General features: G+C 39.8%; 1 protein-coding gene across 5 annotated transcripts in view; it reads right to left on the bottom strand.

The window, feature by feature from the left end:
* Positions 1–430: 430 nt before the first annotated feature.
* LOC105389812 (transcription factor RFX3) overlaps positions 431–16,180 on the bottom strand; it is a 35,905-nt gene continuing 20,155 nt past the window's right edge. For all 5 annotated transcript variants that reach the window (XM_048629059.1, XM_048629057.1, XM_048629058.1 and 2 more), the window contains 6 exons: positions 15,687–15,764; positions 15,151–15,264; positions 13,729–13,839; positions 13,059–13,231; positions 3,508–3,637; positions 431–1,994 (listed from right to left, as the gene is read on the bottom strand). In XM_048629059.1, the coding sequence (XP_048485016.1) occupies positions 1,866–1,994; positions 3,508–3,637; positions 13,059–13,231; positions 13,729–13,839; positions 15,151–15,264; positions 15,687–15,764 (735 nt within the window). In that variant the 3' untranslated portion in view covers positions 431–1,865. The remainder of the gene's footprint in view (positions 1,995–3,507; positions 3,638–13,058; positions 13,232–13,728; positions 13,840–15,150; positions 15,265–15,686; positions 15,765–16,180) is intronic.

Raw genomic sequence — 16,180 nt, 5'->3', positions numbered from 1 at the left:
TAATGTCTGTATAAAAGTCATGTTGCCACTTTAACTTTATCTCACATATAACCTTTATGCAGACATTGTGAAACAGGCGGTTAATGAGCTAATAACCTATAGAAGTTATATTTACGGCAGCAAACTACGGAATGAAGCGTCACTGTGTGCAGAGAAGTATATACAGGTGTTTGAAAGAAATGATCAGAATGATAAGTTGTTGGTCCTTTCGGATCACAATACCCTGCAAATAAAATATACGAGATGGCTCAGTGGAACAGAGATAATTTCTATGTTGTATACTTTTCCACCCTTCCGATTTATAAGTAGGTAACGAAACGGCTATACTGTAACATAATTATGTGTAAATCTATAGCTGCAATACAGTACCTAATAATAACGTAATAAATACATTATAGTACAACACAATAAATTTCTATATAAGTACATACTAGTATAATGATTTTATAATCATTGCAAATTACAACATACTTACAATAAATTATAGAACGCAAAACCTGTGCTATTAATAAAATAAAATGTAAGTGATCCACAATATATAATAAAATAGAGCTCTATAATCCTGTCTTTGGTACAACACTAAACATGACTGCGTTGCATACTGTATACAGGGTGTTACTAAACCACTTATACAACAGCTGTATACACGTATGCTTAAACAAAAATACATTTACTATTTACAAAATTAAATTAACAATTATTAAACCGATTATCTTATAAATATTAACACAATATACAGGGTGCCCCGCATCTAATGGATCATACGCAATTTGCTAATTTGCAATGGTAATATTTTTCAGATACACTTAAGATATACTTAATTATGTTTTGAATGTTGCGTTCAGATATAAATACACAATACAAATATAATACAATTATTAATGGGAGGTTTTCTCTAAGCTTTCGGCCCTGTAGAGATTGGAAAAAATACATAATTTATCAATTAAATGCGATGCAGGGTATACCTACTGTATGTTATGCAAATTGAACTAACTAATTTATACACACACGGCAGATTACATAGCATTCAGTTAAGAAATGATCATTCGGCTATGGTCTTAAAAAGTTGTTTTAATTTAAAGGTTCAGTTCTTAACCGAATGCACCGTCCTACCTATATAAACTCAAAAGCGTGTTTACATGCATACGTAACAAACGAATACAGCGCCAGCAGGATAATTAATCACGTGGCCAAAATGAGTACTAAGGCCGCCAACTTGTAAAACGCAAATACAGGGTGTTCTATTAGAGGTATACTAAGCTGAAAGGGAGTAACAAAAGCTACCAGTGTGACCTCTTTCGGCTTATTAGACCACTGTTGCAAAACCTTGTTTACCTTTTTTGTTTGCAATCCCCAACCATCAATTAAATATTTAAACCGACGTTACGTATTTTGTGGTAATTTTACTACAATAAAAATGGCGACGCTCATCTGACTAACACTTTTTTTCACCACTTGTCTTTTATCTCAGATATGAAACTAACAAGTGCAAACGTCAAGTTGAATTCATTTTATTCAACTTTACAATTTGCACATGTCTGAGATAAAATAATAAACTTTAGTGTATGTAACATAAATATCAGCCCATGTTTGACACCGACACTTTAAGAGAAACAGAAAGTAAAATTGCAGTTGACGAGGCATCTTTAGCTCTTCAATCTTCCTCTAACGCCTCATCTCCCATCTCTTTCACACAACGCCACCACCCACATCTCTTTCGCACTTATCGCCTACTGCATCTAGTGTTAATCTCCCGTCGCCTTCACACCTACAGGCTTCTGTATCTTGTGTTTATCTCCCGTCTCTCTCACACTCACAGACTACAGCATCTAGTATCAATCTCCCGTCTCCCTCGCACCCACAGGCTACTGTATCTTGTGTTTCTTGCACACGACGGCGTCCGAGTCGTCTTGTTCGTCGTCCCACTCCCAGTCCGGATCCTCTTCATCGTCAGGGCGCGAGTCTTCCGTCTCATCTTCTTCGTCTGCCGGGTCCTGGGGGAAAAGAGAGGGAGATAGGGTTAATATTTATACAGGTGTCAAAAAAGGTAAAAGTAAGGCCGAAAGGGTTAGGAGGCCACCCAGGGCAGCCAATGACAGACGGCAATCTGAGAGGCGAAACCTATCACCACGGTGTCAAACCGTAGTATATCTCTAGTGTTTGTAACCGAAACGTTTTAACAAGATGATCTCAACAGTGTCTGCTGCATGGCGGCTATGGGCGGGCTGTTCTTACCAGCGTCTTGTTAGAGAGGCAAATACTATTGGTGACCCCGACATGATATTAACACACCATCTTATACTAACGTATCAGGAGGTAGGTTCTAGAAATACGTTTCGTTTCGGAAAAACGCTGAAACTTTCTGTCCGCTTTTACACAGTTCAATTTCAAATTCAATTCAAAATTGTTTATTTACGTTAACCAATAATATGCTTAAATGCTAGTTGCTGAAGCCTCCTTTTAAGTATTACAAACACCTGTGCCAGGAGACTCCGCTCTTCCTATAGATACTTATTTTGTACGCATATACAGGTTCTAGTTTTATCACATTAACAATTTTGCTATGAATTTACTAACAATTAAATACTAAAAACAAAATTCTAAAAGGCATGCAAGTTATTGCCGTTGCTAGTTAGCCTAGTAACAGCCTTAAGGTCATAGGCAAAATTGGTGACCCCGACGTGATATGAACTCAACCTTCTGAATTAGCTACATAGATCGACAGAGGATTCAGGAAATGTCTATAAAAACACATAAACAGCCTTTAGAAGATAATCTCACCAGTGTTTGGTGCATGACGGAACACACAACCTTCTCAATTAGCAAGATCGACAGATGGCTCTGTAACAGGTAGGTTTTAGATATTCGTTTCGTTTCGGAAAAACGCTGGATCTTTCTGACCGCTTTTAGACAGAAGCTTGTCGTTGCTAGTTAGCCTAGTAACAGCCTTAAGGTCATAGGCAAAATTGGTGACCCCGACGTGATATGAACACACATCCATCTTAAACTAAAGTATTAAGATAGGAGGTAGATTAATTTTCTTGTAACTTTCTATAAAAACGTGCTTTTAGCCTTAGTAACAGCATTAATACTAGTTTCACATAATCTCACCAGTGTGTGGTGCATGACGGAACACACAACCTTCTCAATTAGCAAGATCGACAGATGGCTCTGTAACAGGTGGGTTCTAGAAATCAGTTTCGTTTCGGAAAAACGCTGAAACTTTCTGTCCGCTTTTAGACAGAAGATTGTCGTTGCTAGATTAGCCTTAGTAAGGCGCACCCTAGACGATCAATTATATTGCGCAATATTGAAGATTGTGCAATGATCCCGACGTGATATTTTAATTTGGAATTAGCATTACCATCAAAAGTTGTCCTTTACGCTCGCTCTTGAATGTGAGTGAGCGCGGTGCAAAACTTTTGTCACGTCTTAATTGCGGCCCGTGCTAGCCCTTCAGGTAGTCCAAACACTTAAACGCTAGTTAGCTCTAGTAAAGTAACATACCAGTGCGTGGTGCATGACGGCGATGGGCGCGCGCTGCTCGTGGGCCGCGACGCGCCGCTCGATCAGGTACGCCACGTACTCGTCGTAGAGAAGACGTATGAGGTGGAACGAGCCGAATGAAGCTGCCGACCTGTGGGGGAGTAATGGAGACGTTTATACAGGGCGTTGCAAAAGTGAAATGACGCCGCCGACCTAAGTCATTCCGAACCTGACCTTACCTGTGGGGGAGCGATAGAGAATAGAATAGAATATCACTTTATTGGACGTAAAATTTAACAATTATTTGTCCATTGTCATAATTATAATCTACCACCATTTCACAAAGGCCCTGTTAAGGAGAAAATAAATGGCGAAAGAAACTCCTCGAGCATGTTTTCAACTTTTTGCTTATATCTAGTAAAATTTTACTTAAGTATATCCATTTAATTTTCCCAACAGCCTTAGCTGAGGTGGACAAGTTGTCGGGTGTTGCAAAAGTGGTATGTATAGTAAGCCAAAAAGGGGTGAGTCAGGGAGTCATTCTGAACAACTTTTATCCTACGATTCTTGTAAATTCTAGAAAACAAATAAAAACAGGAGTTAAGTTTTTGGAGAGGGTTTGTTGTTCAGTTTGATCACAACGAATAAAAAGTTGGATTTGATAGTTTGATTTACAAACTATCCCCCTTATTCATAAAAAAGTTAGTGGACCCAGAGGGACGAAACAGTTCAATAGCTAAAGCGTCCACTTACTTTTTAGGGTTCCGTAGCCAAAATGGCAAAAACGGAACCCTTATAGTTTCGTCATGTCCGTCTGTCCGTCTGTCCGTCTGTCACAGCCGATTTACTCGGAAACTATAAGTACTACAGTGATGAAATTTGATGGGAATATGTGTTGTATGAACCGCTACAAAAATATGACACTAAATAGTAAAAAAAAGAATTGGGGGTGGGGCCCCCCATACATGTAACTGAGGGATGAAATTTTTTTTTTCGATGTACATACCCGTGTGGGGTATCAATGGAAAGGTCTTTTAAAATGATATAAAGTTTTCTAAAAAACATTTTTCTTAAAGTGAACGGTTTTTGAGATATCAGCTCTCAAAGTCGTAAAAAGTATGTCCCCCCCCCTCTATTTTTATAACTACGGGGTATAAAATTCTAAAAAAAATAGAGGTGATGCATGCTAATTAACTCTTTCAACGATTTTTGGTTTGATCAAAGTATCTCTTATAGTTTTTGAGATAGGTTGATTTAACTGTAATTTTGGTTAAGTTATTGTGCTTACTACGGAACCCTTTGTGCGCGAGCCCGACTCGCACTTGGCCGGTTTTTTTATGAATAAGGGAAGGGGGTATATGTTTATAATCCTCACCTCAGCGTGAGCTCGCGTATGACGAGCGACGAGTAGAAGGACCAGTCCAGCAACAAACGCCGCGCGCGCGAGCTATAGTCTGTTCTAGTGTATCTATGTATAGTTAGTGATGCAGTATGTATAGTTAGTGATGCAGTATGTATAGTTAGTGATGCAGTATGTATAGTAGTCACCTCAGCGTGAGCTCGCGTATGACGAGCGACGAGTAGAAGGACCAGTCCAGCAACAAACGCCGCGCGCGCGAGCTATAGTCTGTTCTAGTGTATCTATGTATAGTTAGTGATGCAGTATGTATAGTTAGTGATGCAGTATGTATATTAGTCACCTCAGCGTGAGCTCGCGTATGACGAGCGACGAGTAGAAGGACCAGTCCAGCAACAAACGCCGCGCGCGCGAGCTATAGTCTGTTCTAGTGTATCTATGTATAGTTAGTGATGCAGTATGTATAGTTAGTGATGCAGTATGTATAGTAGTCACCTCAGCGTGAGCTCGCGTATGACGAGCGACGAGTAGAAGGACCAGTCCAGCAACAAACGCCGCGCGCGCGAGCTATAGTCTGTTCTAGTGTATCTATGTATAGTTAGTGATGCAGTATGTATAGTTAGTGATGCAGTATGTATAGTAGTCACCTCAGCGTGAGCTCGCGTATGACGAGCGACGAGTAGAAGGACCAGTCCAGCAACAAACGCCGCGCGCGCGAGCTATAGTCTGTTCTAGTGTATCTATGTATAGTTAGTGATGCAGTATGTATAGTTAGTGATGCAGTATGTATAGTAGTCACCTCAGCGTGAGCTCGCGTATGACGAGCGACGAGTAGAAGGACCAGTCCAGCAACAAACGCCGCGCGCGCGAGCTATAGTCTGTTCTAGTGTATCTATGTATAGTTAGTGATGCAGTATGTATAGTTAGTGATGCAGTATGTATAGTAGTCACCTCAGCGTGAGCTCGCGTATGACGAGCGACGAGTAGAAGGACCAGTCCAGCAACAAACGCCGCGCGCGCGAGCTATAGTCTGTTCTAGTGTATCTATGTATAGTTAGTGATGCAGTATGTATAGTTAGTGATGCAGTATGTATATTAGTCACCTCAGCGTGAGCTCGCGTATGACGAGCGACGAGTAGAAGGACCAGTCCAGCAACAAACGCCGCGCGCGCGAGCTATAGTCTGTTCTAGTGTATCTATGTATAGTTAGTGATGCAGTATGTATAGTTAGTGATGCAGTATGTATAGTAGTCACCTCAGCGTGAGCTCGCGTATGACGAGCGACGAGTAGAAGGACCAGTCCAGCAACAAACGCCGCGCGCGCGAGCTATAGTCTGTTCTAGTGTATCTATGTATAGTTAGTGATGCAGTATGTATAGTTAGTGATGCAGTATGTATAGTAGTCACCTCAGCGTGAGCTCGCGTATGACGAGCGACGAGTAGAAGGACCAGTCCAGCAACAAACGCCGCGCGCGCGAGCTATAGTCTGTTCTAGTGTATCTATGTATAGTTAGTGATGCAGTATGTATAGTTAGTGATGCAGTATGTATAGTAGTCACCTCAGCGTGAGCTCGCGTATGACGAGCGACGAGTAGAAGGACCAGTCCAGCAACAAACGCCGCGCGCGCGAGCTATAGTCTGTTCTAGTGTATCTATGTATAGTTAGTGATGCAGTATGTATAGTTAGTGATGCAGTATGTATAGTAGTCACCCAGTGCAGGTGCGCCCGATATGGATATGTCATGTGAGGAAATAGAGCCAGCTACTGAAAATGCTGCAACTCATCGCACAGGCTCTGGAGATTCCGACAGTATCACGTACGATAAGTTTGCTGAACTGATGGACAAGAAGCTGGAATACAAACTTGGCACCAAAATAGATAGTCTGAAGTGCATTCTGGAAGGCAAACTTGAGGCCATGATAAGTAAGTTTGAATCTAATCTAACTAACATAAGTGACACCCTCTCCACCCGCCTGCAGCAGGCCTGCGATGACATAATTTCCCTCAACAAACGTCTCCTTACTGTGGAGCTAGAGAACCAACAATTACGATCTGATCTCTCCGCAGCCAATGCAAACCACAATGCTGCTGCTGGGCCTGGCTCGGAACAAGATGGAACGATTGCACAGCTGCAGGAATCTATTGCAGAACTTCGCTCGGACCTCAATGAGCGGGAACAATCAGCTCTGCTTACAGATATTGAGATCTCTGGGATCCCGGAGCTTGATGGTGAGTCCCCACTTCATATAGTGATGGCTGTTGCGAAAAAGCTGGGAACTATTCTTGAGGAAAGGGACATTGTGTCTGCCATGCGCATGGGACCAAGGCGCATTGTCAGCATAAGCAGCAGTGGACCCACATCGCGGCCCCGCCCCCTGGTAATCCGTTTGGCTCGGCGTGCTACCCGTGATGAGCTAATCAAGTGTGCTAGGGTGCGGCGAGGGGCAACCACAACAGACCTTGGCTTGGCAGCTCATGACCCCAAGCCATTTTACCTGAACGAGCGTCTCACAAAATTCAACAGAATTCTATTTGGAAAGGTCAGAGTGAGTCGACAGCAAAAAAATTGGAAGCATGCTTGGACGAGGGATGGCAGAATATATGCAAGGCAAACTGATGTCTCCCCAGCCTTCCTGATCCGTTCTGAAGCTGATCTAGAGCATATTTTTGGTGTTAATTTGCCTAAATCTTCTACCTGAGCTATTTAATATATTTGTTTTTATTCAATGTGTCATTTACCTACTTAGTGTCCATTCTGCATTGGAATTTGTGTGTTCATACTTGATCATAGGCTCTGTTATTTTATATCAAGCTGATTTTGAATTGAATAACATACCGACACTGCTTTCAAACTGCAGTTTTGTCCTTTCTAACCTGTGCATTCTACATAGTTTAGTGGCATTCCAGTTTTTACATGTAGAATCCTATCATTATAATGTTCCTTTTAACTTTTGGTTGTACCTTATGTTAATATCAAAACACTTTAAAATGTTATCTAACTGTTATTATTGTTATGTAACTAGTCTGATGTTTGAAAATAGTCTAGCCTTCCTGATCTGTTCTGAAGCTGATCTAGAGCGTGTTTTTGGTGTCAATTTGCCTAAATCTTCTACCTGAGCTATCTAATATATTTGTTTTTTCTTCAATGTGTCATTTACCTACTTAGTGTCCATTCTGCATTGGAATTTGTGTGTTCATACTTGATCATAGGCGCTGTTATTTTATATCAAGCTGATTTTGAATTGAATAACATACCGACACTGCTTTCAAACTGCAGTTTTGTCCTTTCTAACCTGTGCATTCTACATATTTTAGTGGCATTCCAGTTTTTACATGTAGAATCCTATCATTATAATGTTCCTAACTTTTGGTTGTACCTCATGTTAATATCAAAACACTTTAAACTGTTATCTAACTGGTATTATTGTTATGTAACTAGTCTGATGTTTGAAAATAGTATTAATGAAACAACCCTTGCTGTCTATGTTTCTGTATTAAACATCTGTAGCATTGTCGACAGCTAATATCTTCTTGTATCTTACATGTCTAATGCTATGCTATATAGTAGTCTACTGGAAATATGAATAATGAAACAACTGTTGCTTTTTTATGATTCTGTATTAAATATATGTGGCATTGTTCACATCAATCAATCAGTGCTACTTATTCATTTGCTGGAAATTAATATTATTTGTTACATTAATGTTTTCAAAGTACACTAGTATCTTGCATTATATTATTGTGATAGCTCATAAATATGTATTACTGTACCTATATTCATGCCTGCATAATGTTTTTTTTAGTTCTGTCTGTCTGTGTGGTAATGACTGTGTGTTTGTTACTGAGACTAGTATTTATATAACATAAACTATAATACCTACAGGTTTTGTTTGCTTAGTGCTATTTCATCTACTTATATCAATATACATAAATATTAATATTATATTTGGTCTTGCATTGTTGAACCTTTTTGTATCTAGATATGTACCTACTATCTACGTATGTGATGCTGTTCTTGAATTAATTAACATGCCTACACTATTTCCATGCAGGAGCATTGGGCTGTTTTACATCTGTGTATTGTACCTACATAATTATTTTTATTATGTGATATTCCTCTGTGTACTTGTGGGTGCCTATAATCATAGACTAATTAATCCTCAATATTTTCTGATATACCTTAGCAATGAGTTGAAACTATGTAACTATTGTTTTGTGGTTGTCTTTGTGTTATATACATACTGGAGGTGTACTATGTACCAGTTAGGATGTTGCTTGCTCAATTTAAATTCAGACAGGTTGAGTGTTGAAGTGGAACAGGAGACTGATTCTTTTTCAGCCACATATGTGTGGCACAGGTGCTGTGATGATGGTTTTGTCCTTTTCATAGTATATACTGGGCATTTTCAGCTTGAAAACAAATCTGTTTTATTTATTTGTCATTTGCACTGGTTTATTATGCATACACTTTAGTAAGTGGGTAGGTATGCCACCCTGATCTCTTTTCCATGAATAATAACAAATTCTTAAAATTAGGTCTATTTAATGCAGGTTCTTTAAATACAGGACATGATGACTTTATTTTCGCAATGGATCGTTTTCAGGCAGATATAGTTGCTATAAATGAGACGTGGCTGGGCCAGGGACAGGGGGCGTGCGCGCCCTCAGTGCCGGGCTACAGGCTACGCCATGCACCCCGCCCCGCACACATGGGGCGCTCTCGCGGGGGCGGTGTTGGTTTTTATATTAAGAATAATATTAATGTGCGTTACCTAAATCACCCTTCAGTTAATGTAGAACAATACTGGATTTCAACGCGAGTTAAAGGATACCGTATAGCTATAGGTACGGCTTATAGACCGTCGTGGATAAATCTAGATGTATTTATTGATGCCTTAACAGAATCAGTAACTTCTTTTTCTAATCATGATCAAGTGGTCCTACTAGGTGATTTTAATGTTAATATGATGGATATGAGTACTAATGAAGCTAAAAAAATTAACCAATTTATTGATTACCTACATTTAAAACAAGTAGTTACTCAGCCTACACATTACTCTGTGGGTAATGAGACTCTTATAGACCTTGTTTGTACTAATATAAAAGTTAGTGATGTCACTGTCACCAATATCACCGGGTCGTTGGGACACGCCATGATAAATGTAACTCTAGCCATAAAAAAAATTAAACCCCCAGTTAAATTCTTAACTTTTAGACCTATAAATCATATAAACTTAGAAAACTTTAACAGAGATCTTTTTGCATTAGACTTCGAAGCTTTAATTAGTTGCTCTACAGTGGATTTGGCAGTAAATCAATTTAACATCTTAATAACATCACTCTTTGATAAACATGCACCTGTTAGATCCATTAGGGTTCGAGAGGGTCAGTCTCTCCCGTGGGTGACTGACTCTTGCAAGCTAATGATTGACTTACGTAACAAAGCACATGAGAAATTTAGACTAACTAAATCCGATGAACATAAAAAGCACTATAAAGATTTAAAAAAACTTGTCGTTACTAGTATAGCCAATGAAAAACGCGCCTATTTTGATCAATTTATTAATACCCAAATTAATGAACCGAAAAAGCTTTGGAAAAATTTGAAGAATAAGGTCTTAGTCGATCCTTCTAAAAGTGACAGCTTACCAGATTCTTTTAATGATCCAAACAAAATTAATGAGCATTTTTTAGATATTCCTGGTACTAACGATGTTCCTGTTTCCAACCTTGACTTTTTTACTACTCACCGTTTTGGTACTGCTGTGTTCGAGCTTAACCCAGTCTCTGAAACTGAGATTGCCAGATATATTGTTGCTATAACATCCAATGCTACAGGCATAGATGGTATTAACCGGGATATGATTTTGCTTACACTTCCACATACTTTAACAGCTATTACTGCTATCGTTAATAGGTCTATTACTGAACAGTCTGTTCCGAAGTGCTGGAAATCAGCACTAATTAACCCACTGCCTAAGGTCGACCAACCCACTTCACTTAAGGATCTAAGGCCAATTAGTATTCTACCTTTTTTATCAAAACTAGTAGAGAAAGCCGTCTACACCCAACTTATAAAATTTATTGAGGAAAACAATATACTTCCATCCTTACAGTCTGGATTCCGCAAGAATCGTGGTACAATTACTGCATTGCTTGATGTTACAGATAATATTCTGGCTGAACAGGACATAGGTAATGCGACGATTCTATCGTTGCTGGACTTCTCACGTGCGTTTGATTGCCTGGATATTGATCTGCTTCTAGCTAAATTAACTTACTATGGTATAAGTGGTCATGCCATTGATTGGTTCAACAGTTATCTGTCGAATAGAACCCAGTCTGTCAAACTAATGCTGAATAATGGCACTAGCATCACATCAAATCCTTTACCCGTTAGTCGTGGGGTACCGCAAGGCTCAATCCTTGGTCCCCTTTTGTTTATAATTTATAGCACGGATCTAACCGCTGAAATTAAATATTGTAAGTACCACTGTTACGCTGATGATGTTCAACTCTATGCATCAGTCGCACCGGATAATTTGCAAAAAGTACTGGAGGGAATCAATGGTGATCTTGATAACATAGATAACTGGTCTAAAGATAATGCGTTGGTGCTGAACCCATCTAAATCGAAATATATGGTTTTGGGCTCCACTATGCAGGTCAGAAACATTATTAATACTAATGCTTTAACTATAAACATGAAAGGCCAGAGTATTGAACGCGTTCACGAGGCAAAGTGTCTGGGTTTGCTCCTTGATAGTGGTTTAAAATTTGAAAATCACATTCAGAATATTGTCAAAAACTGTTTTTTCCGTCTTAAAGTTCTATATAAAATCCGCTCCTTACTAACAGAAAAAGTACGCATTACGCTGTGTGAGACTCTAATCCTCTCTAGGCTGAATTATGGAGATACTGTTTACGGCCCTTGTCTTCTTGAGCGAACTCGGCGTCTAATACAGCGGGTGCAAAACGCCTGCTGTCGTTTCTGTTTTGACGTACCACCTCGAGGACACATTACTCCTTTTCTAAATAAAGCATCCATGCTAAACATGGAGGCCCGAAGGTACCTGCATACTTGTAGCCTAGTTTTCGACGTGTTAAAGTTTCAAAAACCTGAATACTTGTTTTCTAAACTTTGTTTCTCCCCTTTTCATGACAGGTATGGTACTAGATCTTTCCGCCCAATTTTGTCTGTCCCTAAACATGTTAGCGCCGCGTTTGAAGGAAGTTTCCGTTATCAAGCAACAAAATGCTGGAATAATATTCCACCACCTATAAGGCTCTTAAAAAATAAAAATAATTTTAAAAATAAAATAAAATTGTTTCTTCTTATTAAGCAAAAGACTTGATAACAAATTTAGTTATCTACAATAACTATTTATTCATTACATATTTTCTATATTTTTGTTACATCCGGCGCAGATCGTCTAACAATAAATACATTCATGCAATATTAATACTATGGTGGGTGCTCTGTCATCCACTGAGTACGACCCTGTGTCTCTTGCTGGTTAGCTGCACACCTTTACAACATTATCAAACTAAAATAGGTAATTTTTCTTCAAAACAATATATTTTAAGTAGTTTTTTTTGCTCACAATTTATGTAATTCGGCACCCTTGGAACAATTAAATGGGAGGTAACTGAAAATCAGCGGTTTGCTCCTGGAGTAAACATCCACGCTGAGTTACTTCACCCTTTTGGTCCGCTTCAACACACAACCTGCCAAGTACAAACCTGTCTTTATCATAGCTACTATTTACCTAGTTATAAGTACAAATGTGTATATCTGTAATTGTGATTTGTTGTGTATGTAAGAAAGTGGATCAAATAAACGCTTTATCTATCTATCTATCTATCACCTCAGCGTGAGCTCGCGTATGACGAGCGACGAGTAGAAGGACCAGTCCAGCAACAAACGCCGCGCGCGCGAGCTATAGTCTGTTCTAGTGTATCTATGTATAGTTAGTGATGCAGTATGTATAGTTAGTGATGCAGTATGTATATTAGTCACCTCAGCGTGAGCTCGCGTATGACGAGCGACGAGTAGAAGGACCAGTCCAGCAACAAACGCCGCGCGCGCGAGCTATAGTCTGTTCTAGTGTATCTATGTATAGTTGGTGATGCAGTATGTATAGTTAGTGATGCAGTATGTATAGTTAGTGATGCAGTATGTATAGTTAGTGATGCAGTATGTATAGTAGTCACCTCAGCGTGAGCTCGCGTATGACGAGCGACGAGTAGAAGGACCAGTCCAGCAACAAACGCCTCGCTCGAGAGCTATAGTCGGCCCGGCCTGAATGCGGCGCCAGGGCTGTGCGAACACAGTTTTCGAGCCACACCGCCCATTGTTCCAGGGTTGCCCCGCGGCCTAGCGTTGCCTGTGGGTGGGGAAATATTGTGTTAGAATGTTTGTAAATTAGAAATATTATGAGTATGTGGTGTAAGTATATATATGTGAGGTTGTTTCTGACACTTTCATTCAGAAATTGTAAATGGATTTAGATAAAACTTTACAGTAATGTAGTTTGAAATGCCAAACACATTTATAGGACAGTTCTTTGACGGAATTTTCTCTAAATGTTTGTAATAGATTTCTTAGTTAGAATGTTCTAGGAGGTAAATTCACCTAGATAATATTACTTAATTCATAGAAATCTTATTATGTGTTTGCCTCTCTTTGTTCTCCAATAAATAAAATAATTAACATAAATCTGGTGAATGGATTAATCGGTCAGCGTAGGGAACTCGCTTACTACCCAGAATACGCCGGTCGGAGATAAGATATTACCTCAGTATATTAATTCGTCGCTCCTTATTTACACCTCCTACAAAGCCTACAAACAGCTCCTTCCATACAGACAGACAACAACAGTACCTTAAAGTCGGCCTCCAGTCGGTAGGCGGTGGCGGGCGACGTGCAGGAACAAGCCCAGGCGGCTTGCTCGCGAACCACCTTGAAGTCCACTCGGTTTAGGTCGGCTAGCATCTGGGTGCAGATAGACAACACATTAGTTATTATGTTTTTAAAGACATTACAGGAAGGTTACATACAGGGACAAAGTTTGATACCTCATGATACCCACTGGGGAATTTAGGACTAGGTTCAAAAGAAATGAGCATTTCAGAAGGTTTCTTGAGGAAAGTTGTTAAGATTATCAAGAGATAGGTAGTCGATAGTCTCTGAATTAGGAAGGCCGGTTGTGACGCTCCTTGGGCGATGTTTTTGTCTAGATATGGAGGATTATTAACTGATAATAACAATACTCTACACTCTATAGAGCTTTCCTTATACTACATAACTACCTCAAATATGCTTCGATTTCGCGATTCATTCACGCAACTGTCTGTCATTAAACGGTGTATCTGTCTGTCTATATTTGTTGTATCTGTGGGTGCTTGATAATAATCTAATGGTTACGTAACTTCGTTTAAAAAATGCTTCGATTTTCTCAATTCTTTCAGCGACACATGGCAGCCCTCTCAAATTTGCTTCGATTTTCGCGATTCTTTCACCCAATTGTCTGTCATTAAACGGTGTATCTGTCTGTCTATACCTGGTGTATCTGCGTGAGGTTGATGATAATCTAATGGCTACGTAACTTCGTTTAAAAAATGCTTCGATTTTTCACCCACACATAGCAGCCCTTTCTTTCCGGCCTCACAACTTCCTCAAATCTGCTTCGATTTTCGCGATTCTTTCACCCAGCTGTCTGTCATGAAACGGTGTATCTGTCTGTCTGTACCTGGTGTATCTGCGTGTGGTTGATGACAATCTAATGGCTACATAACTTCCTCAAAAATGCTACGACTTTATCAATTATTTCACCCACACACACCATCCCTTTCTTTCCGGCCACACAACTTCCTCAAATATGCTTCGATTTTCGCGATTCTTTCACCCAACAGTCTGTCATGAAACGGTGTATCTGTCTGTCCGTACCTGTTGTATCTGCGTGTGGTTGGTGAGCACGGCGCGCGCCGCCTGCGCCAGGTGGTTGAGCGACGTGTAGCGACGCAGCGCGGCTCAAAAATGCTTCGATTTTCACCATTCTTTCACCCAACTGGCCGTCATGAAACGGTGTATCTGTCTGTCTGTACCTGGTGTATCTGCGTGTGGTTGATGACAAAATCTAATGGCTACGTAACTTCCTCAAAAATGCTTCGATTTTCTCAATTCTTTCACTCACACATAGCAGCCCATTCTTTCCGGGCACACAACTCCCTCAAATCTGCTTCGATTTTCACGATTCTTTCACCCAACAGTCTCTCATGAAACGGTGTATCTGTCTGTCCGTACCTGGTGTATCTGCGTGTGGTTGGTGAGCACGGCGCGCGCCGCCTGCGCCAGGTGGTTGAGCGACGTGTAGCGGCGCAGCGCGGCCGACAGCGCCGCCGCCGCCTTCGCTTGCGCCTTTAATTAGAAAGAAAGAAAATACATTCATTTTGAGCTACACAAATACACCACATACACAGAAAAACAATTTAGGTACTTATACGCTAATAAAATAATAAAACAACACACAGATAGTTATATTCATTTAGTATTCAGTGCAGTTTACATGCAATTCACAGACAGAACACGGTTGAAACTATTGGAAGAAAAAATTAATAACTACGTATTTATAAATAACTAGCTGTTCCCGCGAGCTTCGCTTCGCCTTAAAAAGTTTTCCCGTAGGAATTCCGGGTTAAAATGTAGCATATGTGTTAATCCAGGGTGTCAGCCAACTCCATACCAATTGTCATTAAAATCGGGTGAGTCGTTTTGACACACACGCATACACGCATACTCACAAACTTTAGCGTTAGTATTAATAATAATATTAGTATTACCTTAGCGGCGGCGGGCGGGGCACCAGCCGACCCGGCTGCTAACGCCGATTCTACGCTTTTCGCGAAGTTTCGGATCGCCTGTAAAAAAAAAAATATTTTAATAATCCATAAACGTAGGTATTTATTTGTTTTTTGTTAAATAAAGTTCAATTAATGGATTTAAAAAATCTCTACATACATTCCTAATATGTATCAAACTAAGATATTGCGATTGGCGGTGATTGTATCGTCGCGTTTTTATCTTCTTCGAGAACGATTTACAGGATGTTGCAAAAAGCGTACAGTACCTAAGCTTATAAAGGGGTTAATCGTCAGAACTTTAGAACTAAAGTAGAACGGCCCCTATCGGTGTATATATGTATACTGTATTCATTCTTATTTGGCACAAAAGGTAAACAGTGTCTTTTTAATCAAAACACTATTAAACAAATAAACTACAGCCAAAATAAATAGATTAATTACGAAATCAAACATTTTTGCTTGTAAGTATTTCA

This window comes from Plutella xylostella, chromosome 22 (assembly GCF_932276165.1).
Source record: "Plutella xylostella chromosome 22, ilPluXylo3.1, whole genome shotgun sequence".
Classification (NCBI taxonomy): domain Eukaryota; kingdom Metazoa; phylum Arthropoda; class Insecta; order Lepidoptera; family Plutellidae; genus Plutella; species Plutella xylostella.
The sequence above is the reverse complement of the archived record's forward strand: the minus strand, read 5'-3'. Positions and strand labels throughout refer to the sequence as shown.